The sequence below is a fragment of the Heloderma suspectum genome, chromosome 1 (assembly GCF_057233095.1).
Source record: "Heloderma suspectum isolate Gila_16-S chromosome 1, 16-S_ref, whole genome shotgun sequence".
NCBI lineage: Eukaryota > Metazoa > Chordata > Lepidosauria > Squamata > Helodermatidae > Heloderma > Heloderma suspectum.
In genome coordinates this window covers 71,039,175-71,064,047 of record NC_139458.1, presented here as the reverse complement: position 1 = coordinate 71,064,047, position 24,873 = coordinate 71,039,175, and the positions used below count along the sequence as shown (strand labels likewise).

Sequence of the window (24,873 nt, the reverse complement as noted above, 5' to 3'; positions counted from 1 at the left end):
CCAAACTATTTTTCAGATGGAGGTGTCACCCTGCGCTTGGGGATTACTATATCACAGTAGAGTAAAAGAGCTAAACAACAGAGTAAAAAATAGAGTACACTCTAAACAATAGAATGAAAAGATAACCTACTTTCTGCTGTGGGTTAAGAATATTAATGTTAAAAACATACTCTTATCTACAATGAGGGCTTTCATTCCCATCAGGTCAATTAAACCAGTTAAGACGATCTAGGAGTCCATCCCATGAAGATAGTAGACCTACCTTCATATTTATTAATTTAGTATGCTACTTCCTGACACTTCTTAATCTGTCATTTTAATAAGATATGTTATACATACTGGGTCTTTGCTGGTGTTCCTTGCAGCACAGAACTGTTAGATGATCAACTTCTTGTTTCTTCCAGAAATACCTGGGAAATTTTGTTTCCCATGTGCTCTTCCTCTCCCTTCCCCTCCAATGTTCACTTTTGTAAAGGCAGGTTTTTAACTGTATTATTTTATGCAAACAATTTTAATACCAACTATTTGCATAGATACAAATGTTTAAACATTTTAAGTAATAAACTGACTTCCCTAAATGTTCATTAATATACTGTCTCTAACACCTCACAGGTTTTGATAAATATATGCTGGAGTAAGCGATCCATGTTGGAGGTGTACTTCTAGCACAAAGGTGGGCAACACGCAGCCTGAATGTAGTCCCCTCCATCTCCATTGCCCCCACTGCCCCTATTTTTTTCTTTTTTAAAAAAAGGGAGAAAAAGTCATGTCTTCTCTTTACAATTAAGGGCGCAATCCTATGCACATTTAGACAAAAAAGTCCTGCAAGTTGCAGCGTGCATAGGATTGGACCCTGAAATCCTTCTGAATTTCTATATTAAGCCTGACTAAAAAACATCCTGAATAAGAAAACATGCAAGTGAGGGCATGCCATAAATGTAAGTAACCAAACAAAATTAGGTATTATTTTCAAGCTAAATCTGTCCATACTAAGTCTCTATAGTCGCTAAGGGGGCTTAAATTGACAGGTTTAGCTTGTTTATCCCCTTTTTCTTCTGGCCCAAGGACAGCAGGGGGAGTGCAGCCTGCAGCAGGCCGGGGGGGGGGGGATTGGCCCCCAGACTGCCCAAAGTTGCCCACCCCTGTTCTAGCAGGGGAAACATGTATCATATATTCTGGTCTTGTCCTAAAATTAACGTATTTTAAACTGTAATTAACAGAAATCCAGAGTATAACAGGATACAAATTACCTTTGGACTAGGTATGTGAAGGCCTAGAAAAAAACAAAAAATTCAGGAGAAAAACAGGTTTTTCCAAGGACCCTTTTTGTTTTGTTTTTTCTGAAAAACTGGAAAAATTGAACAATTTTGGATTATGAAATATTTTCTTATAGGAGAAATAAAGTATTTAAGACAAGATGTTCATATATTGCTACTCAGCCTTTACTCCCGCAAAATGATTTCTACAAATGAAACAGGAAGACTTTTATAGGAAGACTAGAAATTTAAAAGTTCTGGAAATTTTGAAGGGGGGAGCAGTTAATACTCTGTAAGATTCCCAGCATGCTTATTGATTATTGATCTAATGCAGCCTTCCCCAACCTAGTGCCCCACAGATGTTTGGGGCTTTCAGCTCCAGCCAGCATGGCCAATGGTCAGGAATGCTAGAAGCTGTAATCCAAAACATCTGGAGGCATCAGGTTGGGGAAAGCTGAAGTAATTTATCTTTCACTGATATTTAGGGATGCTCCTAAATAGCTATCATGCTCAGATTCCCAATATGTAATTAGAGTCATCATATCATAACATGTGAAGAAAATGTGCAATCTTAGCAGTTTGGGTTTTGTTCTGTTTCTGGGCTTGTTCTGGTTAGATGATACAGAAGACAATCAATATAGTTCTAAAAACCACATGAGAGAAACACTGTACGAACAGTTATGTTCCTAAATTAACAAAGTGACTTTAGATCTGTAAAGAGCACTAAAACAGTGTATATTTTCCATTCCCCCCTCCCCCCGCCATGGCTTCAACATTTCTGGTAATTTTACATCCCTACTTTGGACCCAATGGCAGTTTTATTTGGATTTGTCAAAGAATCATTACCAAAGGATATTGAAAGAGCTGCATATTTGTTAACAGCAGTGTATTTGGCTGTAAGTAACAGATGGAAAAAGATGAACCTACCACCTACTGAAGATTAGCATATAAGAGCATAGGATATATTTCATACTTAAACAAATATGATAAGTATGACGGAAAGGAAGTCATAAAGTGACTGATTCATTGAAAAGTAGAGCCTTTTTAGTTGTATTGGAACAATAAGATGTGGCACAACCCTACTTTCTGTTGGGGAACATCATGATACAATCTGTATAAATTAGTTAGTTGGCTCTAGGAAATATGTTGCCGCAAGTTGTTGAAATAATATGAAGCTTTGTAAAATTGTAAATTCTTTGAAATTACCGATTTCGTAAATATTTGTTTCATCTGTTTTGTACTGTAGAATACATTGTAAGTACAAACACATACAATCTTTGTGTCCCAGTGCCCATAATAGGAATAGCGCAATGACTTAGAATTTGGTATAACAGTATGTTTGAAATTATAAGAACTTTAGACAGCTCTTACGTAGCTTCAACTGTATGTTAGAAGGTTCCTTATGTTACTGGTGAGACAACAACAATACAATTTGTAGCAAATTTGCTTTTGTAAGTATGCATGCAGCCCCTATGGGGTATGCTCTTCTGAAATTCAAGAATCCCTTCCAATCACGATGAAGTGTCATTTCCACACTCTGTACTTTGCACATGCTTCTCTCCACCATATTACAAGTGCTCTACCTCCCAACTTATGCTAGCCCTCATGGGGAAGATTCCTGGGGAAAGAGGAGACTCTGTAACCCAAACTCCATGCTCAACTGGTTTCTTCACCAGCCACAGCCAGAGAAAGAGAAGCTTAGGAGACTAACTGTTAAAATGGATGCTGGGGATTGAGGCATGAGAAGGCCCAGAGTAACTCTGCCCCCAGTCTAAAGTTCAAACTCTTGCTATGCCTATGACAGAAGGGAGAGCTCTACATAATACTGCTTGTTAGTGCTCAAAGGTTTGAAAAGTGTTTCCACAAGGCTGCTGCCCAATGAAGGGAATAGGCGGAGTTTGGCTTCCAACAGATAACCCTGCCAGAGCTGCCTGAATGTTTAGCAGTAGTTTGGACTTCAGCATGTACTCCATATGCTATTGGCTCAGGAGATGCTAATATGTCCTACTGAAAAGTGTAAAAATGCATGTTCAGCAACTTTGACCTTTTCAGTTTGATATAGTGATGCCACAAGGAAGCATAGGCAGACTGGAAACCATGTAGACTTCTACAACACAATTCTAAACATGCTTACTCAGAAGTAATGCTCACTGGCCCTATTCACATGTGAAAGGGGGAAGGGTGTTTAGGGTAACTACGGAGCGGGGAGGGTTAGGGTAACCACAACGCGCATACCCATCACATGACTGGAAACCACATGGCACGCTGTGGTTTACTTACCCATCCCCACTCCATGGTTACCATGTTGTTATCACAGCGGCCATCGCACTGGGAAATGGTATGCGCCAACCACTCCAGTTGTTGCTATGCGATAGTGACCACAGAGTCCACCCACACTGCCTAGAGAGTCGCCAGAAGTGGCGGGTGCTCTAGGTTGCCATCTCTATGGTTGCTGTTTTTTCACACAGAGCACCCATCTTGACAACGGAGATCACGACACAGTAAGCCACCCTGGGCACCCTTAACCCCACTGCAGGGGGTGGTTAGCCAGGGTGGTTTCCTAGCCATCGTGGTCAGAATTTTGACCCACACACAACACGCTAAGCCACCATGGTTCACTCAAAAACACAAACCACGGTGGCTTTGCGTGATGTCTGAACAGGCCTACTGTGTTATGTGAGACTTTCTCCCAGGTACATATGTATAGAAAAGTGATTTTCAACTAGGTGAAAATTATCCCAGCCTCATCCTTTACTCATTAGGAAGGCCCGTTCTCAGCAAGCTGTAAAAAATTTTTTGCATAACCTAGTGAACATTCCTAGATTAAAAGGACAAGGGATAGGTTTAAGTCAAGCATTCTGCAGGAATATCTATTAAAAACCCCCAAACCTGTTTACGAAATTACATACTCAGAGCTCTTCCTACAAAGAGCTGAGTGGCTTATATAAAGTTCTCTAGCAGTCTTCAGGGCCATATCTGCTTTGAAGGCTTCTGAGGATTTCTCTATAAAATGTCCTCTTAGTATGATTACGAATGTGGGTTCTCAAGGATACAATACAAAATATTCTCTCTCCATTTTAAAATACACTGTACCAACAACTTGACCAACAAGTGCACAGAATATAAAAATGGCCCACAAATGTAAATATTTCAAAAAATATAAGAACTCCTACTATATGTAGAATTAAAAGTAAATGAACACTGCAGTGACAAGTTAAGAAATGCTTTCAGGGGAGGGGGCGAACGGGATGTAAGTAGTACAAAATGGTTTGTCATGATAGTGGAAATCCATTAGCGTGATGGAACTTCCTCCTTCTTTCCTCCCTCCTCTAGCCCTCCACTGCCACCTGAAAATCTGCTCCTGAGCATTTCCTGGACCTTCAGAGCAGATTTTGAAGGAGTACAGTAGGGAGGCGGAATCGCTGATGGGACTGCTTCCATCAGCGGAACGATACCACTGGATACAACCCATGGTGCTTACAAGCTAATAATATATCTGACAATTCTGTGAGAATACTGACTACCGTTAAAAAAAAGTTAAATCAAAACCTACCTTTCAGATGGTTTATGCTTTAATATCGGACCATCACACCCATGCACATCTGTCTCCATAAAACCGAGGAAATCATGGTAAGGACTGAGTGATTCTCTCTCCAAATCTGTGTTACACATCTCACTAAATGCTGGCTCGAGACCTCTGTGTTCTGGATCCAAAATACCATCTTCAGTGGAGTGTCTGTGATTGCTGGGAGAACTAGTAACACTACCTCCTTCCTGCTCTGAGCTACCATTTTGCTTCACATCACGATGAAGTCTACTGCTCAGTCCATCATCCCTGAAGCCTTTAGCAAATGGGTTGTAGTCTATTTTGAGTTGTGTAATTTGGATGTTTTGATAGGCAGTCACAGCAAAGAACTCTGTCTGTGGGAAAGTGAAGGTATGGACATCAGGACCATTCAGCTGGATGACCTCTGTGGCTTTGTCAGCAGGCACCAGGTGTAGTCGAGGTAGATAGCGGTGCATAGAGTGTAGAATGATATGCCCTTCCTGGTCCAAGGTATTATTAGTAAGTTTCAGTTTGTAGAAAGACACTGGTTGGTGCATCCAGTAATGACCAGTAGAAGGTGATTCTGGGTGAATGAATACCCTTCCCAGCACATGGGGCTCTGCTTTCCCACTGGGCTCCCAACTATGGCCATTCCATTTATAGCGAAAGTTGTCAACAGGAGAAATATCCATGACCAGGATATACTTCAGGTTGGATTCTAGGCCTGTTATCCAGTATCGACAATATGGAAACATCCGTCTCCCCTGCTTAGTCAGAATCATTTCTGTGCTGCGATGATAGAACTCATTCCACATGTTGTTGTTGTCCAGTGTAACAGTAATGCTTCCCGAGGTGCAATCAGCTGGAAGGTAGGTCTTTACTTTAGGTTTTATTGGTGTTGTTGTGCTGCTGGCAAGACCACAGTCATCTCGATTTGAAACCAAGGCGCTTTGGTCAGCTTTTCCAGTACTCTGTTTCACAATAACATAAAGAGCAGGTGCTGCACCTGACGCTGTTCCACCATTCTGGTTCCCCAATACAACTGGTTGCTTCTCCATTATGGGAACTGTTGAAATTTCTCCAATGTTCTCCATATTTCACCGTTCTGACAGTTTTTCCTTCATGCTTATCATCCTGAAAAAAATCAGTGAAACAGAACAAAAATCCATATAATCTGGGCAATACATTTTACATTATAAAGAATTTCTTCAAAACATATCACAGGCATTGTATGTACTATCACAATACATTGCTATTGTTTGCTTCACCAATAATATAGCCAAAATATATAGTTACTTAGCAACTACAAAATATATTCATGTATGTAAAATATTTGACCTTCTAAAAGGAAATCAAAACCTAAATGGCCTCAACCCTAGAATTAGATTAATCCTGGCTAAATCCCACTGACCTTGTTGCTGGCCCACAGTAGTAAGTCCATGGGATTGGCTGTAGCATGGGGGGCTGTGGGAGTAGGATCCCTAAAAATTAGGTGGAGGCACCTCTGTCCAGTTTGCAGGGATCTCCCCTTTATGGCTCAGCCTCATTGACACATCCCGCCCTAGTCAGCCGGCTCCCAGTGAGAGAGACTTTTCAGCGGGACAGAAAAGTCACCTTCTCCCTTTCACAGGCAATTTCTCTGAATCCAGTTCAAGATTTTTATTTCAAATTCTGGGAGAATGTATTAAAAGAAACACCAACCTATAATGCTTACACAAAACTAAGTTTAAGAGGAAATCCAATTAGAAATAGTGGAAACAGAAGTAGTATTACAAAATTAAAATTGTTGTGTTTTTTAAAAAAAACCTGCAATGGTAATTTCAAAACAGTTAAATATTATGCATACATATATTAAGCTGGAAAAACAACACCAACCCTAACAGAATTTATCTTCATTAAGTTTCTTTAGCCAGCACATTGAAGTACCACACAAGAGTATTAGTTCTTTTGTAACAAAATTGAACTTTTCTGCTTATATTTATATAACTGGGAAACAGTAACCTGTTACTATCCTTACCTCATTTGAGTGTGGTTATGCAGTGACACTAGAAAACACACATGGATAAAGTAATCCTATGGTACTGATGAGCAAAAATAATATTAATCTTACCCCTCTAAACTACTGATCTCCTGCACCTGCAAAGGCAGAAGGGAATCTCCCCACCATAGCTTGAACCTACTAAATACACAACTCTAGCATTATCCATCATTCTTTAAAAGTATCTGAAGCCTGGGTCCAAATCTACACTCATTCATGAAGCTCAATGGGTGACCTTCTACCAGTCATTATCTCTCAGCCTAACTTAACTTACAAGGTTGTTATGAGGATAAATTGGCTGGGGGAGGGGGTAGAAAGGGGGGGGAACCACTAGTTCCCTGAGTAACAGTGGGATACAAATATAATGAGTACTTTTGGGGAAGCAGCACATTCCTAACACTCACTGCACCTGATAGTCTATACTTAGCATAGTGTACCTTCAATGTCACCAGAGCTGTATGACAAAATGTGATGTTACCCTGGCATCACAGGACCTTAGAGCAACATTACTGGTGGATACTATAGCTAGTATTCTAAATGCATAAAAGTTTAGGATCAGGGAATGACAAGTTACTCACCGGAGCCTTAAACTTGCTTTTAAAATGACAAAACGTATGTAAATAATTTTCCCGATGCAGCTCAGAAAATGCCAATGGTCCCCCTTCTAAATGAAAACACAACAGTACACCAACCTTCCTTATTAAGTTTAAAACTCATCAAGTTTGTTACACTGATGAATATAAAACATACAACACATTTACTGCATAACAAGCCCATTCATATCAACTGGTAGTATTCCAGAGCAAGATGGATCTGGAATGCAGTTTAGTGCCACCTTCAGAGTTCTAATACATAGCAGGAAAAAAAAATCTTTAGACCGTACTTAAAGTGCTAATTATATTGCTTCCTTCATCCATCATTAATATCTATAAGTTAATATTATCCTCATACTAATATGGGGGTGGGTGGAGAGAGGGAGTGCTACATTTAGTTCTATACAAAAAGTGTAATAGCAATATTGTAAAAATAATTATTAAATTACTGAAGGGGTAATTTTAACCGCTTTATACAATATCATGACCAAACAATTATAGCACCAATTAAAAAACAACATGTCAAGCACTATATACACTGCACATAAATAATCAACTGCACCTATAGAGTGTAAGAACATAGTCACAAAGCTTAAAATAATCAGTGTTTATGCTTTTACTCCCTAAAGTGGGGTTTGCCTTGAATTAATCCTGCCTTGGAGCAGATAAATAGTAACGAAGTCTACAGTCGTTTGGAATTTTGCCTCCTCTCCATTACCGAATAAAGAATAGGAAACGCATACCAGGAAGTCTGTTTGTTAAAAATGGCAGATGAACCAGAATATTGCAGCCTCAACACACTTACCTGGAAGTAAGCCTGACTTACTTCCGAGTAAACATGGTTAAGATTGCGGTGTTGTGGTTGCTTAGGTATGACCCAGCAATACGATTTGTTTATGTGTCTATCAATCCTTGCTCGTGTTTGTTGACTTTTCAACTTGTGCACCTCGCAAAGTCACGTGGTCGAGCAGAAAGCAGGGGACTACCCTCCAAGGAGAAATCCTCGTCTCCTCCCCGCTCCAGATAACGCAGCGCAATGCAAGGCTCAGCCAAGGAACGTAGGCTGCCAACACGCAAAACCGCCACAACGCTGCTGGGTCAACAAGGGGTGCAGGGGCGGGGAAAGAGAGGGAAACTTTAGAACAGCACCGAGCAGAAGGAAGCCAAAGGCCCGCAGCTCAGTGGCGCGCGCTCGAAACCCGGCGGCCTCTCCAGCTGCAGCATGCACGTGCCCGCCCCGACGATCGCAGGGTCGCACTGCCCCCCCCCGGACCCATCTGGACCGAGCCAAAGCCACGCACGACGCGGCCGCTGCGTAAGCGCATCCGCCAGCCGAGCGTCCAGGCGCCGCGCCTCATCCCACACGCGCGCGCGCGCACACACACACACGAAGACGCCTCGAACTCCGAGCCCCGCGTGGCGTGAGGAACCTCCCTGACACGCGGGGAGCTGCGCGCTCTCGTTCGTTCCCGCCCCTCCCCCTCATAGGCTTCGAGCCGCCCGCTCATGGCCGCCGCAAACGGGTGTTAATTTTCTCAGCTGACGCCAACCCTCGGCAGGAGGTGTGCGAGCCACGCGGAAAGTTGCGCGCGAGCCACCGCGCGCGCGGCTGCAGGCCTGACGGGACCGGACTAGACGCTTCCCCTGCCCCACCCCCGCTCTCACGCCCCGCCAGTTACCGTGCAATTGCGAGCGAGGCGATGGAACCCCCTCCCCCTCCTGCTATGTTCACAGTCAAATCGTGTGTTACCCGAAGGGGGACAACGTGCGCACGCACCCATGTGACGTCGTCGGCGCGCCTCAAGTGGCGCACGCGCGGTGCGGGCCCGCGCGCCTCCTCCTACTCGCCTGCAGGCTGTCACGTGCCCGTGGCTCGTCTGTTCTCTCCCTCCCCCTCTTCGCCTGTCTCTTGCGCTTGCCCGGTTAGCTTTTCCTCAGATAGCTCGCGGCTACGGAAAAGAACGTTCTGGAATTCTGGCTGCTTTTCCTCTGTCACCCTGACACGCGCACACTTGATTCGTGGGGGGAGGGGGGAGACGGTTTAACGAGTGGAAGTCCCTGTTCACGTTGCTCGAGTTAAGAGCCCCCCCCAGTTCCTTACCCCCCACCCCACCCCCGTAACCCAGGACGTTCACTCGAAGCGCTTGGGCGCGCAGTGGCTTTGCTGTCCTGGGTGCTCTCAAGGGGCGCCTGTGTCGGGCATTTCCCTCCCACTCAACAGTTTTTGGTACTGTGGCGGGCGCCCTCCGGGCGCTACCAGTTATCCACGGCTCACTGCAAAGAAGCGTGGGAGGGAGCGTGTCGGCTTCCCCGGGCGGGATACGCTGAGGGGAAAGCCTCGCCCATCTAGCGTCAAGCCCAGTGCTGCCTGTCTGCGGCCGCCCGCCTTCTCCGCTACTTAGGAGAATGGCCCGCAGGCAGCGGTTGGCAAAGGTGCCGCCTCTTTTCAGGCTGCGGCTGCGCCGCTTCCCGCTCACGGCCGGCCCTTGGTTTTCTACGCGCGCGAAGCGAGAACTCCGACGCGTCTCCCTGCGCCCGTTTGCTCACGCGCACTCGGCCGCGCCCAACGGTCTACGCACCCAGCTCAATCCGTTGCACCCGAGAGCCCTCGTTGCGCATCAGAAAGCACACGCTATTCATTCCGCGCAAGGGGGGCTGCTCCTCGAAACAGCTCAGACGCTGCTGCCTTCCTCTTTGATGCCCTCGTCTCCATCAGTTAATACTACATTTAAATACACACACACACATACATATGGCAGATTTATAGCCCGCTTTTCAATAATTCTTCTCAAAGTGGGTTACAACCGGAGTGAAACAAATTACCATTAAAGTTACAGCGATCACAGTCAAGTATTAGGTTAGATTAAAACATTCACACAATAAAACAGGGTGTTGGCCTTGAAAGCACCTTGGTTGTAAAATGCATGCCTCACGAGGAAAGCTTACAAATCCTGTAATAGCGTCAGTCCTCTGGATCTGTCTCATCTAACGGCAACTGATTCCAGAGCTTGCGGGCCTGCCACTGAAAAAGACCATTCAGCAATAGCCGTCAGCATGACAAATCGCAGGACTGCCAAGAGGTTTTCATCCCTGGATTTAAAAGTACAGGAAGGATAAAGGTACTCCCTCAAATATCCTGGCCTCAGAAAGTTAAGGGCTTTAAAAGTGAGCATTGGGACCTTGACTTTAACCAGGGAACAAGTAGACAACCAGTGAATCTCAAATAGAACAAGTGTTATGTGCTACCTGCAGTAATGATTTAAAATATTGTTTTACCTGCTTAGGTTTTTGAATTAAGCCTTAATTTCCAGGTTTATATCTCAGAAATGTAACAGAGCAATATTTGTACAACTACTTTATTTCAATACCTTTTAAATCCGGGACACAAGCTTCATTCAAACACACTACTCACTCAAATCCAATGCCTGCCCAAAAACATTTTAGAGGCCTGGCACCTGCTTTGATCAAATAACACCAGCACTCCACCCAGAAACCTCAGTTCTCAACCCATCCATCCAGGCATCCTGGCTCTTAGCCCTTCTCCCTCCTCTAATCCACTCTTTTGCTGAAGGATCTACCATCCCACCCCCTTCATGGATCACTGCCTTGTTGTGGCGAAGGGGCTTGCGTAACTCAGTGAAGCCATAAGCTATGCCGTGCAGGACCACCCAAGACGGACAGGTCATGGCAGAGAGTTCTGACAAAATGTGGTCCACTGGAGAAGGAAATGGCAACCCACTCCAGTATTCTTGCCAAGAAAACCCCATGGAACGTATCACAAGGCTAAAAGATATGATGCCGGAAGATGAGCCCCTCAGGTCGGAAGGTGTCCAATATGCTACTGGGGAAGAGCAGAGGGTATTTCCAAGTAGCGCCAGAAAGAGTGAAGCGGCTGGGCCAAAGCCGAAAGGACACTCAGCTGTGGATGTGTCTGGTGGTGAAAAGAAAATCCGATGCTGTAAAGAACAATATTGCTTAGGAACCTGGAATGCAAGATCAATGAATCAAGGTAAGCTGGAGGTAGTCAAACATGAGATGGCAAGATTGAACATCGACATCTTGGGAATCAGCGAACTAAAATGGACAGGCATGGGCGAATTTAATTCAGGTGACCATCATATCTACTATTGTGGGCAAGAATCCCTTAGAAGAAATGGAGTAGCGCTCATAGTCAACAAAAGGGTGGGAAAAGCAGTACTGGGGTACAATCTTAAAAATGATAGAATGATCTCAGTACGAATCCAAGGCAAACCATTCAACATCACAGTAATTCAAGTCTATGCCCCAACCACTGAGGCCGAAGAAGCTGAGGTTGATCGGTTCTATGAAGACCTACAACACCTTCTAGAACTAACACCAAAAAAAGATGTCCTCTTCATCATAGGGGATTGGAATGCTAAAGTAGGAAGTCAAGAAATCACCGGGATAACAGGCAGGCATGGCCTTGGTGTACAAAATGAAGCAGGACAAAAGCTAATAGAGTTTTGCCAAGAGAACATGCTGATCATAGCAAACACTCTTTTCCAACAGCACAAGAGGCGACTCTACACATGGACGTCACCAGATGGTCAATATCGAAATCAGATTGATTATGTCCTTTGCAGCCAAAGATGGAGAAGCTCCATACAGTCAGTAAAAACAAGACCTGGAGCTGACTGTGGCTCAGATCATGAGCTGCTTCTTGCAAAATTTCGGCTTAAATTGAAGAACGTCGGGAAAACCACTAAACCGTTCAGGTATGACCTAAATCATATCCCTGATGAATATACAGTGGAGGTGAGGAATAGATTTCAGGGATTAGACCTGATAGACAGAGTGCCTGAGGAACTATGGACGGAGGTCCGTAACATTGTTCAGGAGGCAGCAACGAAATCCATCCCAAAGAAAAAGAAATGCAAGAAAGCAAAGTGGCTGTCTGATGAGGCTTTACAAGTAGCTGAGGAAAGAAGGGAAGCGAAAAGCAAGGGAGAAAGGGGAAGATATACCCAACTGAATGCAGAGTTCCAGAGAATAGCAAGGAGAGACAAGAAGGCCTTCTTAAATGAACAATGCAAAGAAATCGAGGAAAACAACAGAATGGGAAAGACTAGAGATCTCTTCAAGAAAATTGGAGATCTCAAGGGAACGTTTTGTGCAAAGACGGGCATGATAAAGGACAAAGAAGGCAGGGACCTAACAGAAGCAGATGAGATTAAGAAGAGGTGGCAAGAATACACAGAAGAACTATACAGGAAAGATCTTCATGTCCCTGATAGCCATGATAGTGCGGTCACTGAACTTGAGCCGGACATCCTAGAGAGTGAAGTCAAGTGGGCCTTAGGAAGCATTAGTAACAACAAAGCTAGCGGAGATGACAGTATTCCAGCCGAGCTATTTAAAATCCTAAAATATGATGCTGTTAAAGTGCTGCATTCAATATGCCAACAAATCTGGAACACTCAACAGTGGCCACAAGACTGGAAAAGGTCAGTTTACATTCCAATTCCAAAGAAGGGCAACGACAAAGAGTGTTCAAACTACCGCACCATTGCGCTCATTTCACATGCCAGCAAGGTGATGCTCAAAATCCTACAAGCTAGGCTTCAGCAGTATGCGAACCGAGAACTACCGGAAGTACAAGCTGGGTTTAGAAGAGGCAGAGGAACTAGAGATCAAATCGCCAACATTCGCTGCATCATGGAGAAAGCAAGAGAATTCCAGAAAAACGTCTATTTCTGCTTCATTGACTACGCTAAAGCCTTTGATTGTGTGGATCACAACAAACTGTGGCAAATTCTTAAAGTGATGGGAGTACCAGACCACCTTACCTGTCTCCTGAGAAACCTGTACGAGGGTCAAGAAGCAACAGTAAGAACCAGACATGGAACAACCGATTGGTTCAAAATTGGGAAAGGAGTACGACAAGGCTGCATATTGTCACCCTGCTTATTTAACTTATATGCAGAGTTGTTGTTGTTGTTGTTCAGTCGTTCAGTCGTGTCCGACTCTTCGTGACCCCATGGACCATAGCACGCCAGGCCTTCCTGTCCTGCGCTCTCTCCCGGAGCGTGCTCAAGTTCATATTCATTGCATCCGTGATGCTATCTAGCCATCTCATCCTCTGCCGTCCCCTTCTCCTTTTGCCTTCAGTCTTTCCCAGCATCAGGGTCTTTTCCAGGGAGTTTTCTCTTCGCATTAGGTGGCCAAAATATTGGAGCTTCAGCTTCATTATCTGTCCTTCCAATGAGCACTCAGGGTTGATTTCCTTTAGGATGGACTGATTTGACCTCCTTGCAGTCCAGGGCACTCGTAAGAGTCTTCTCCAGCACCACAGTTCGAAAGCATCAATTCTTCGGCGCTCAGCCTTCCTTATAGTCCAGCTCTCACAGCCATACATTACTACTGGGAAAACCATAGCTTTGATTAGACGGACCTTTGTCGGCAAGGTGATGTCTCTGCTTCTTACTATGCTGTCTAGGTTGGCCATAGCTTTCCTCCCAAGGAGCAAGCGTCTTTTAATTTCATGGCTACAGTCACCGTCTGCGGTGATCTTGGAGCCCAAGAAAGTAAAATCTGTCACTGCTTCCATTTCTTCCCCTTCTATATGCCAGGAAGTGATGGGGCCAGATGCCATGATCTTAGTTTTTTTAATGTTGAGTTTCAAACCAGCTTTTAAACTCTCCTCTTTCACCCTCAACAAGAGGCTCTTTAGATCCTCCTCACTTTCTGCCATTAGGGTGGTATCGTCTGCATATCGGAGGTTATTGATAATTCTCCCAGCAATCTTAATTCCGACCTCTGATTCATCCAACCCGGCATTTCTCATGATGTACTCTGCATATAAGTTAAATAAGCAGGGAGACAATATGTACATGGACATCCATGGGGTCACGAAGAGTCGGACACAACTGAACGACTGAACAACAACAACTACCATCCCACATTTTTATCACCTGGAACATTTTCAGAAAACATCCAGCAGAAATGCTCTAGAAATCGGCTCTATGGTTTCTGCCATAAAAGCCTTGTTCCTAGAGCATCCAAGGAACTAAGGAGTGCCTTCAAGCACTGCTTTCTGGGTCTCTAGAAATTAGGCTGCTATGGTAGGAACCATAGAGCCCGTTCCTATACAATTCCCCCCCACACCCGGAGGTGGGGGTGGTTTGTGGGATCATCAGACAGCACTTGCAGGGCTGCAAATTTAACCTGTAGCCTGCAGTTTAAACTGTGTACTGAAGTTTATTTCTGCCTTGAGAAGGAAAATTGGTATGATCTGTGAATCCTTCTCCTCATGATTTAGTACTCAAAACTTGTGATGCGTATCTGAATATTACAAGATCTTTTCACCATAAGCAGACATTCTGTCATACTGTAAATTATTTATATTTATACCACACATTTCAGCCAAGATTAACTTTCAAAGTAGCTTACAATTAGCCATGTCACTCCCAAAGTCTTAGCATGGAAATCCCTGTGTGGACACTGCTGGTTGTACATGCTAAACCCAAATCCTGATTTGTGATTTTTAGCCAACAGCCCTACGTGAAAGGAAAACTCAGAACTGCCCGGACATAAGTCTATGCATTTGTATACTAGCTTCCACATTTAGAACAAAAACTCATAGGACAGGGAGAAGATCATCTAGTCAACAAAGGAGGCCTTCCTTTCCCCCTTTCTATTAATAATTCTCAAAAGCCAGAGCGTGATTTAAAGATCCAAGTTTATTTTAACAGTACATATTTTACAAAAATGAACCATTAGTTTTTCTCCAAAAATATAGATTTGTTACAAAAATTGTGGAACAGCTGGAAAAATACATTAAAAATGCTGACTTTCACATTTCATTATAGATTTAGCATAAAACATCTGAAATCTCTAGAACTCTATTGAAATAGAAGTATCTTTCTTAGCAGTAGTTTCCATTGTTAACTTGATTTTTAAAAATCTTTAAATCAGTCTTGTTTTATTTATTTTTAATCCAACACAGTATATAAAATACAAAAGCAGAAATTAACTCCTTCTTTAGAGAAAACTAGAAATTCATTGGTAAGTACAGAATTTCTGTTTCCTTGAGTGGAGGACAGCTAACATAGGTATGTCAAAAAGCAGTACATCTCAGGGCAAGAACTCCAAGGCCACTAGTTCTCCAAAACTGCCTCTCTCGGGTTACAAAACTCTCTGCAGAAACACACCTCCCAAAGGCATCCTCAAGAGGAAGAATTTATTATATGTTTGGTGAAGGTAAGCACCGATGACGAAGTGACTGTCCTACATATCTCTTCCAAAAGCTATTTCCCAGAAAGCTGCTCTAGTGGAAGCCCTCCTATGTGAGCCACAATGCCCCAGGTGACTGGAAGGTTATTTGAGGTGTAGGCTAGCACAACACACCCTCTCAGCAAATGAGCAAGAGAGGCCATGGACAGTATCTGACCAATGGCCAACTTTTTGAAGGAGACAAATAGTGCACTATGCTGGTTGTGCAGTTTCACCCCAACAATGTAAAATTGGACTGCCCTACAGACATCGAAAGAATACCACTCTCTTTCAAGGGATGAGGAAGGCCATGGGCAAAAAAACACAAAGAACCAACTCCTGAATTCTGTATAAGGTCAAGCTGACTTTTGAAATAAAGGTGGGATCTGGCCACAGGAGGTAAAGAGGCTCTTCAGAAAGGGAATCTTGCACACAGACCTGTGATAAGGGCTTTCTTCACATGGAGCTTTTATCTTGCGATTGAGATTGCTCCTTCATGGAACTTTGCGGGCTCTTTACATGATGCTGAGTCCCTCCACGGCATCTCCTGCACTAAATGCCCTTTGTTCCATTTTTAAATAGTTGGCAGATAATGAGCTATCAAATTACCCCATTGTGTTCTGCTTTAGTTTCAGCTGTAAGAGGGGCAGCAAGATCAACAAAAGAAAATGGAAGACTCAGTTATGGGGCGGAGGGGGAAAGGGGTAGGGGGAAAAGGAAGCATGTGAAAAAGGGAGCCCTTGTGATCCTGCATTTAAAACAGAATCAGAAAGCCCCGTTTTAAACGCAGGATTTTAGGCTGGTGTAGAGATACCCAAGGAGTAGCACGACAATGATGGCCTGCTGAGAACTTGATTGGGAGTGAGAGTGATGACAGCTCCTGGACTTAGGAACATAGGAAGATGCTTTATATTGAGTGAGACCATTGATTGGTCCATCTAGCCCAGCACTGTTGACATTGACTGGCAGCGACTCTCCGGGGTTTCAGGCAGCTTTTCTAGCCCTACCTGGAGATGCTGGGGATAGAACCTGGGGCCTTCTGCACGCAAGACATGTGCTCTACCACTGAGCCACAGCCCCATAGTACATCTTATGCTTGGGATGGGGGACAGGAGTGATCTCTACAGCTGAGCCTATCCCCAGAACAGTAACAAGAGGAAAAGCTGCTTCCATTGCTGTGATGGGAAGTCTCCCTAGGCTTGAATTTCTTCTCAAGAAAAAATGAGGTAAGATTGAATCAATCTGTGATCAAAAGTAGCTTTAATCCCTCTGAAAAGATCTGAATAAATTCTCCCCCTTGACAACTGAGAGTGAGGGAACATTTAAATTCCTCATGCTCTCTGACCGCCCCTAGGGAGGTTGCTATAGACAGACTATGACCTCGCCCCCATTCCCAAAGGGATTGTTTTTGCTGCAACCTTATTTGGAGCATCACGTCTGGGAGGGCTGAGTGGTCATATTCTCTGTGGAGTGGCCTGTGTAACCTGATGTAGAGAGGAAGACTGCAGAGGGAGAAGGAAGAGGCTGGAGCAAATGTGCTCTGCTCTGTCAGCTGGCACATTTACAGGATAGTGCCTATCTCAGACATGCTGAATTACCTGCAATTGTTGGTCAGGCAGGAAAAACTTGTGCTCCCCTTCCAGACAGCCACTCATGTGTCAGGGAGAAATGATTGAAGGGAAACATTTATCTCCACTCAGCCCTCCCCAGTGGGAGGAAAACATCTTTGCTTTGTCATGATGTTCCTTTAAGTGCTGGGCTCTTGAAAACAGGAGCCCTGCCAGAGTTGGATGTTGAAGGAAGAGATCTTTCCTCCTCTGGAATGAAGATCAGGAATCTATCCTCCTGGCCCGAGGAAGGACCTATCCCCATTAGTTGTTCTCCACAAGGGGAGAATGTTTTTTCTAGATATATAGATGGGAATGCGCACTCATTTGGAACACTTAAACTGAAGATGGGATGAAGAGCCCAGAAGAAAGAGAAAGTTACAATTTTAAGGAAGCTACCCAGTTTTTCCTTTCATCTGTTAAGTGGTTCTTTGTGCAAGATGTGATTGAAACTAAATTGTAATACCTGAACAGTTTTTCACCAGTCTAATATTGTGATACTGTATAGGTGCAAAGCTATTTTGGTATTATGGTTTAGTTTCATTCACATTTCATCCAGTTAAGATCTACTTCTTAATACTTCTTCTGTGTTGGGTTGGAGGTCTCTGGTATTCCTGTCTATATATCTTTTTAATGTGCAATTTTCCCTGAAACTCTTTGCCTTTTAAGGCAATAGTTTATGTATGCTTGTTACCAAGTTCAATCCTATCTCAGCTTTGAAGACCTGAAATAATTACTGTATCATTCCAACAGATATCAAACTAGATTTGTCAGCCTTCCCCCAGAACACAGTTTAAAAGATGTTCTCAATCTTTTTTGAGGTTATATTCTAGCAGTCTGGCTCCACTGCAGTTCAAGTATAGTCCATCCCTTTATACATTGTCTTATCTTAAAAAAATTCTGCAGTGACTAACAAAGCAAAAACTCTTCTTAACACCAGAGCCTCAATCACTCTTTGAGAGCCTGCAGTTATACCCACCGAGTTATCTCTAATTAGTACAATTAACCAGTAGTATTTATGAAAATGCTTCCTTGGAGGTGCTGGTCTTAAACGTATCACCTGGCAACCTGAATTTGGGTTCCAGGACCCTGATGACTGCATTTCCCATTGTTAGTATACCACAGTCATTGGCTCTTTCTGTAAAGTATCTAGATAAGAGTGTCATGTCTGCAGCTTTTACACCAGGCATACAACTTGCCATACAGTTAACACTGCTGTTAAAAGCCCATTTCTCCATGTTCCTATTTATTGAGTCTTGTTTCACCAGAACCCTACCATTCATCACACCTATATGCATATCCCTGGAGATATTCCAAATATGTTAAAAAGTAGACAATAGAATGAGAGCCATGCTACATGTTATTTTACTGATGTAGCAAGAGCCTCATCTCTGCTTGAATGGAACACTGAATAACTCCCTACACAAGCCTGTAGGAACTGCAATACAGGCAGGGGTAGCAAGTGAGGCTTAAAGCAGTGGCTTTAACCTTGCCATCCTTGTGTTCATCAGGAGAACTGTATCAGACTTATCCTCAGCCAAGCAGTTTTTAAGGGCTTAGTTCTAACTCCTTTTGTTTTGTTTTTTATCTGTAGCACCTAGTTTTCCCTGCTCTTCCAAACTGCTAGGAGAAATTAGCTGCTAAAGATAATAGAAGAGTGAGAAACTCAACCAATCACCACCTTTTTCCCCAGGCACAAGAAGCTACTTCCCTTTTCTGCGAAGTACAAGGATGGCAAGGGAGAAATGCACTTGGTCTAGCCACCTCTGTCTGTAGAGAGAGCTAGTAGATGGAATCCTTAGTTTATGATACAAGTAGAACTGAGTTATTTATATAATGCAGGGGTCCCCAACCATTTTTGAGCCCATGAGCACATTTGGGAAACTGCTTTGGGCAAAATCACAAAATGGCTCCCATGGAGAATGTGGCTAGACATATAACGACTGCCATGGGGGCCTAGTTAGTCAAAACAGCTGGGGCTAGAAATAGGCTAGAGGCTGGTAGTAGAGAGATAAAGGAGAAAGATCTGTGTAGATGGAAGACTGGGAGGGGGCAGAAAGCAACCCTTCTCTTTGTGCCTGCTGAATACCTGATCAGCAGCAGGTTCGGGAACAGGAAGGAGCGCCTGGCACCCTAATGTTTTTCAAGTTTTATTAAAAAATTAAATTTTGAAGGGGCAGGGAGTGGAGAGCTTCTTGGTTGCCGTTGGAGATCCCTGCAGGCACTACAGCATCCATGGGCACCACAGCATCCATGGGCACCACATTTGGAAGCCCTGATATAATTCATAGCTTGATTCTGACTTGGTATATAGCTGTTTTTAAAACTTAACATAGAAAAATGGAGAGAACAAAACTTACTGGATAAGACAAAAGCTGCACTAAATCTGAGGCTGATGTGAACTGTAGTCTACAACATTTGGAGGGCACCACATTGCCTACCCCTAATCCATGATACATTAGTAGCCCTTACATTTTACTTATGTACAGTTGGGATGTATACAGCTGGAACTGTGGCACTGAACAAGATGGATGCTTCTTCAGAAATAGGACAATTCTTTGTTTTGATTTAGTTGTTAAGTGGTATATCAACAGGGATTCACATTTATTAGTATGAATTATGAGAGCACCAATGATTTCTCAGATTCAATACCATTTTTACAACAGATTTTCACCTTTAAGAAGTACTTTGAAGCATCACACCCATATTTACATTTCTGATAGGAAAAGTAACCCTTCTGGGTTGAAGTTTCATTCATTACCAAAACTGCAGGAATGTACAGAACTATAAAATACTTTTACTTATTTTTACATTTTAAAGCTTATGAGTGAAGAGTCTCTATAGATTCTTGGCTATCACTTACGAAAGCCCTACATCTTATCAATAAAATTATTGCCAAGCAACCTGATCCCAAGGATTTAAAATGTACCACTTTACCAAGACGTTTGGCAAGAGCGTAGAGGAACTAGTCAAATGCAGTACTTTGCAGACAACCACAAGCATGAGGGAGCTGCCTAACCCATATACTATTTCCCATGACAGCAGGGTGCACGCGAATACTGCAACCATGTGAGTGGAGCCAATCATCCACTTCTTTCCTTCCTTCCTGGTGCCCTCCCTTCTGGTGAGGTGTCAACTGAGAAGGAAGGACACATGTAATTTGTCCTGCTCATACAACTGAGGTATTTACAAATATACCACCACAGTGTGGAATAGCATTGTGGGGAAGTGATTTCCATGTGGCTGTGTGAAGAAGGTAGTATAAAGAATTAGATAATGCAAGGATGTACATATGCACAGCAGTACAAGGGTCCTAAATGGTTCCTTTCAGTACTGAGAAAATATAAACAGATTAAGGCTTTTCCCTTGGTTATATGATGCAGTTCAAAAACGGATAGAAGGAGAGAGGAAGGATTAACAAATGAAAGGATTTCAGTGGAACATTTAAAGACTAAGTCTGAAGGTGAGCAGGGAATGATATATTGAATTCAAAAATGTCACTTTGGTAGAAAAAACTGAACCCTTAAGCTCTGTTCCACTTTACAAGAGAACGTATGAAAAGGTAACTGATTTCTTTAAAAACCCTAATTATTTCAAGAAACCACAAGTAACTGAGAACCTGTATCATTAGTTCATGATACCCAAAGCACTGGCTGACCCAAATAATATTACTAGATTTGTCTTATCCTGAATCAACTAATTTTCAAAGACTGCCTACCTTCATAAATTACCTGCAAAGAATCCACTGTTGAAAGTGTACCATGTGACTACCAATCCAGATTTGTTTTGAATGTTTCTGAAAAGATAGTACATGCATTTGCCAAATATATTTGGAAGTAAATATATTGCAGTGCTATTTTGATTCCGTAATCACAGATGCTAGTGTAGCCATTACTTTATAGTCCTGTCCTAGTCTACAGACTGACTGTGACCTTTAATTCAATGTTTTTGTGCCAATAGGTGCCAATGAAGGCATCACCTTGCTATTCTGCTGTCCTGAATCTAATAGGAAGTTTGCAGCTTTTAATCCAAATGGTGCCAGTTTGGGCATGGGCTTCCATACTGTGTCATTGTGAACAGATTCCAGATTAGTTTTCATTGGTAGAATGGGAAGCGACACATTTGTGGCTTTTGCTAGGCATTTTATATTTTTCCAACTTCCGCAACTAGTTAATGTTGAAAGGTTAGGATTTTGATCCTTTACTTCGGAATCTGGCATGAATGTCGAAACACCTGATTCAGATGAAAGATCTCTCAAGTTCCTGTCACCATCATCTAGATTGTCATCTTCTAAGTGAAGCAGGAGAGGAATGATAGAACCACTACTCCCTTGCACAAGACAGAGATCCTTCAAGCACCCACCCAATGTGCCAAACTGAAAGGGAGAGCCATCTGCAGTAGTTGATTCCCTGCATCTTTCCATATCTTCTAGAGAAAAGCCAGAGCTTAGGATCTTGGGAAAGTCTGATATGTCTGAGACATTATAATTCAACTGCTGATTGAAAAATGCAGTTTCATTCAGAACTGAAGTGCAAGTTTCATCATTCTCCTCTATGTCCATTAAGTCATTTGCATCCAGTTCCGTATCATGCATCACAAAGGGTTCTTTTTGTAGTTGCCTTTCTAATCCAGAGTCTTTGGATTCATTAACCTGCACCTTTTGAAATAAAGAATCCTTTGACTTTTGACCATCACCTCCCTTGTCCATCTGTTCTGCTCTTGCCTGGCTTCCAGCTAACTCTTCAATGCAGAGTTCTGTTGCAGAGGATCTTGAGAATTCCTTTGAACTAGAGAATATCTGTGGAAAATAGTGTCCTTTTTTCCCTTGTACTGTTCTGATATAATGTCTCTCTTCTCCAGAAGCAGCTCCACCTTTTTCTTCAGGCTGAAGATTGGTAATTTCCTGTGAATCTATTTGCAAGGAAGACTCACTTGTCAGGAAATCAGCAGCCACGGTTACATAAGGATTCTTATCTACATCCATTTTTAAATGTGTTTCTTCTTCAGCAGCTAGGGACATCACATTTACTATCCTTGGCATCGTGAATGAGTCTTCATTTTCTGTAAGTTCAAACAAAGTAAAGTCTCTTAGAACAGGGGGCAGGCAGAAAGTAGATCTGGATATACTAGTAGATCTCTGGATGATTTGCAGTAGGCCCGTAAAGATTTCTGGCTCCCAACTGTTTAACAAAGCAGCAACAAAATGACCCCCCCCCCCATTATACTGCTAAAATGAAACTCGGGGTAACCAGGAATGGATTTGTGAGCTCCAATCAATTCTGGTACTCAATTCCTGCGTTCAGAACTTTTGGATTTTAAGTGTATGTCTTTTGCACCAGACTCCTGTTGGTGGATATTGGAATTCTGGTAAAAAAAAACCCAAAGTAGATCCTGCTTCCAAAGTCTGCCCACCTTCCAAAACACTGGCAAGAGGGATCAGGATCCAAAGAGCTACTTTAGACACTACTAAACGCTTGGGCGTACTACTGGGATTTTTTTTTTTTCTTCAACAGCAGGTGCCTATGCCATATCATGCTGCTTTTCAAAGCCTCCCCTGTTTCAAATAGGTTTACTATGTAGCATGTCAGTCTACTATTCAAGAAATATAAGTCCAAAGGCTCCTTGGATGCATGGAATTATTTTTTCTTACCCATGAACTTAAAATAAATTTCAATCTTAAGATAAAACATGCTGATGACTTCAAGAAGTCAACAGCAAAAGGTAACACTAATGCCCTACATGCTGAAGAACCAAATCACCAGTAGAAATACACTTCGTGCAATGCCCTGCACATTCAGTGTCTGCCAAGCTGTTCATTCTAAGGAGACACCCTTCAGCACTTCCCCAGGATCAGGCAGCAGCTTGTTCTTCCCCAGGTCTTTGTGTGCAGCTCTACTCCAGCTTCTTCTGGCTGCTGGGGGAAGTACAGAAATGCCTCACCCTGGAGTGAGTGGCTATGCTGCTGCATGCCTGGCAATTTCATGATGGCCTGGAGCAGGGATAGGCCACCTTTTTGAGGTTCTGGGAACATTTTATGGGGGATTTTTCAGGGACATGATCACATTTTCCCCTGTGGCTCACTTGTAGAGCACATGCCTTGCATGCAGAAGTTCCACAGTTCAATCCACAGCATCTCCACGTAGGGTAGGAAAGAATCCTGCCTGAAACCCTGGAGAGCTGCTACAGTGTCTACAATACTGGGCTAGACAGAAAAATGGTCTGACTCAGTATAAGGCAGCTTCCCGTGTTTCTATTATTACCACTTTTCTTGCCCCCACTTCCAGGATCACCACTTCTCTTGCCCCTTCCCTCCTTTTCCGCCTTCCTGCTCAGGGTTTCTTGCCTCTCTTTTCATAGACCCACCTACATTAATCCTGCTCTCCTCTACCTCCCTTTTTACCCCTGTTGTCTCCATGCCACTGCTCCTGCCTCCCACTGCTTTCCCAATCTGCCAACTTCCCACTGCTAAGCATGGTGAGAGGCAGAAACGATGGCAAAGCAGCAGTGAGTGGGGGAGGAGACAATAGGGGTCCTGGCAGGCACCAGGGCACCTGCAGGTGCTGTGTTGCTGACCCATGGCCTACCACAAAGGTAGCCCAGCAAGGGAGTGCTTGTCAGGGTGGAAATTGAGCCAATAGGACCTCAGAGCAGTTCTGATTCTGAGAAGGAACAGCAACCTGTGGGAGAGGAGCTCACTCATTTCTCACAAGCACAGCAGCTGGCAGAGATTCCTCCTGCCAGCATTCCTGGGATAGATAGTGACCCTAGCAGTGAGAGAGCGCTGGAGGGGGGCTTGCTGGACACTCGGCGCAGACGCAGGGAGCGACGACAGATGGAGGGCGCCGAGAGGAGGCGCTCCACTCCTTTGGCGCGCAAACAACGGTCGCGTCCCAAGGACCCAAGGGAAAGAGAGAGGATCTCTCCATAGCCAATAAGTTCAGAGTCTTCCCATGGTTCTACTTCAAACAGGGACCAACTGCCTTACCTGGAGCTTAGCAGAGTAGCCTATCTACCCCAGTGCAGTTCCTTGCTTAGTCACTAGTGATTAGTATCTGAAAGAGTCATAAGGTAATAAAGGAATAAAGCCTTGGAAAGAATCCTCGTCATCTGTGTCCTGAGTTGGCTATTGGAAGGGAGTGCAAGAGGCAGCTAGGGTGCTCCTGGCAGCTTGGTCCCCGTTCCTCTTTTTTTTTCTCTCTGCTCCTACTGCCTCTGGAGGCTGCCATGGACTCGGCAGTACAAGCTCTCGCGCAAGAGAACCAGGTTCTTCGTGATCAAGTGGCTCAACTGACGACTGCCGTACAGAGTCTGCAAGCTGCGGTTCAACCCCCACCACCTCTGATTCCCCCCCACCGCAAGTGCCCGGTGGCTTTGCCAGAGACGTTTTCTGGTGAGAAAGGACTTTTTCAGATTTTCCATGCCCAATCGGAGCTGTACATGTGCCTATGACCTGAGGATTTCCTGACAGAACAGGTTCGTGTGGGCTTCATCATTAACCTACTTTCAGGCATGGCAGCTAAATGGGCTTCTTCTCGCTAATGACCCCCTGCTCGGGGACTATCAAGGTTTCATGACAGCGATGGCCAGTTTTTTTGGTGAC

General features: G+C 43.7%; 2 protein-coding genes across 16 annotated transcripts in view; both read right to left on the bottom strand.

Annotated features, from left to right (window-relative positions):
- The window catches only part of LOC146357376 (MAX gene-associated protein-like), a 92,250-nt gene extending 82,949 nt beyond the window's left edge, over nucleotides 1-9,301 (bottom strand). For 2 of the 13 annotated variants that reach the window (XM_084846145.1, XM_084846252.1), the window contains exons 1-2: nucleotides 7,420-9,087; nucleotides 4,810-5,937 (exon numbers count right to left, since the gene is read on the bottom strand). In XM_084846145.1, the coding sequence (XP_084702271.1) occupies nucleotides 4,810-5,897 (1,088 nt within the window). In that variant the 5' untranslated portion in view covers nucleotides 5,898-5,937; nucleotides 7,420-9,087. The other 11 variants (XM_084846180.1, XM_084846163.1, XM_084846154.1 and 8 more) reach the window with 11 other exon arrangements.
- Nucleotides 9,302-19,529: 10,228 nt separating this feature from the next.
- LOC146357374 (MAX gene-associated protein-like) overlaps nucleotides 19,530-24,873 on the bottom strand; it is a 49,551-nt gene continuing 44,207 nt past the window's right edge. For all 3 annotated transcript variants that reach the window (XM_084846107.1, XM_084846087.1, XM_084846097.1), the window contains one exon: nucleotides 19,530-22,334. In XM_084846107.1, coding sequence (XP_084702233.1) covers nucleotides 21,208-22,334 — 1,127 coding nt within the window. In that variant the 3' untranslated portion in view covers nucleotides 19,530-21,207. The remainder of the gene's footprint in view (nucleotides 22,335-24,873) is intronic.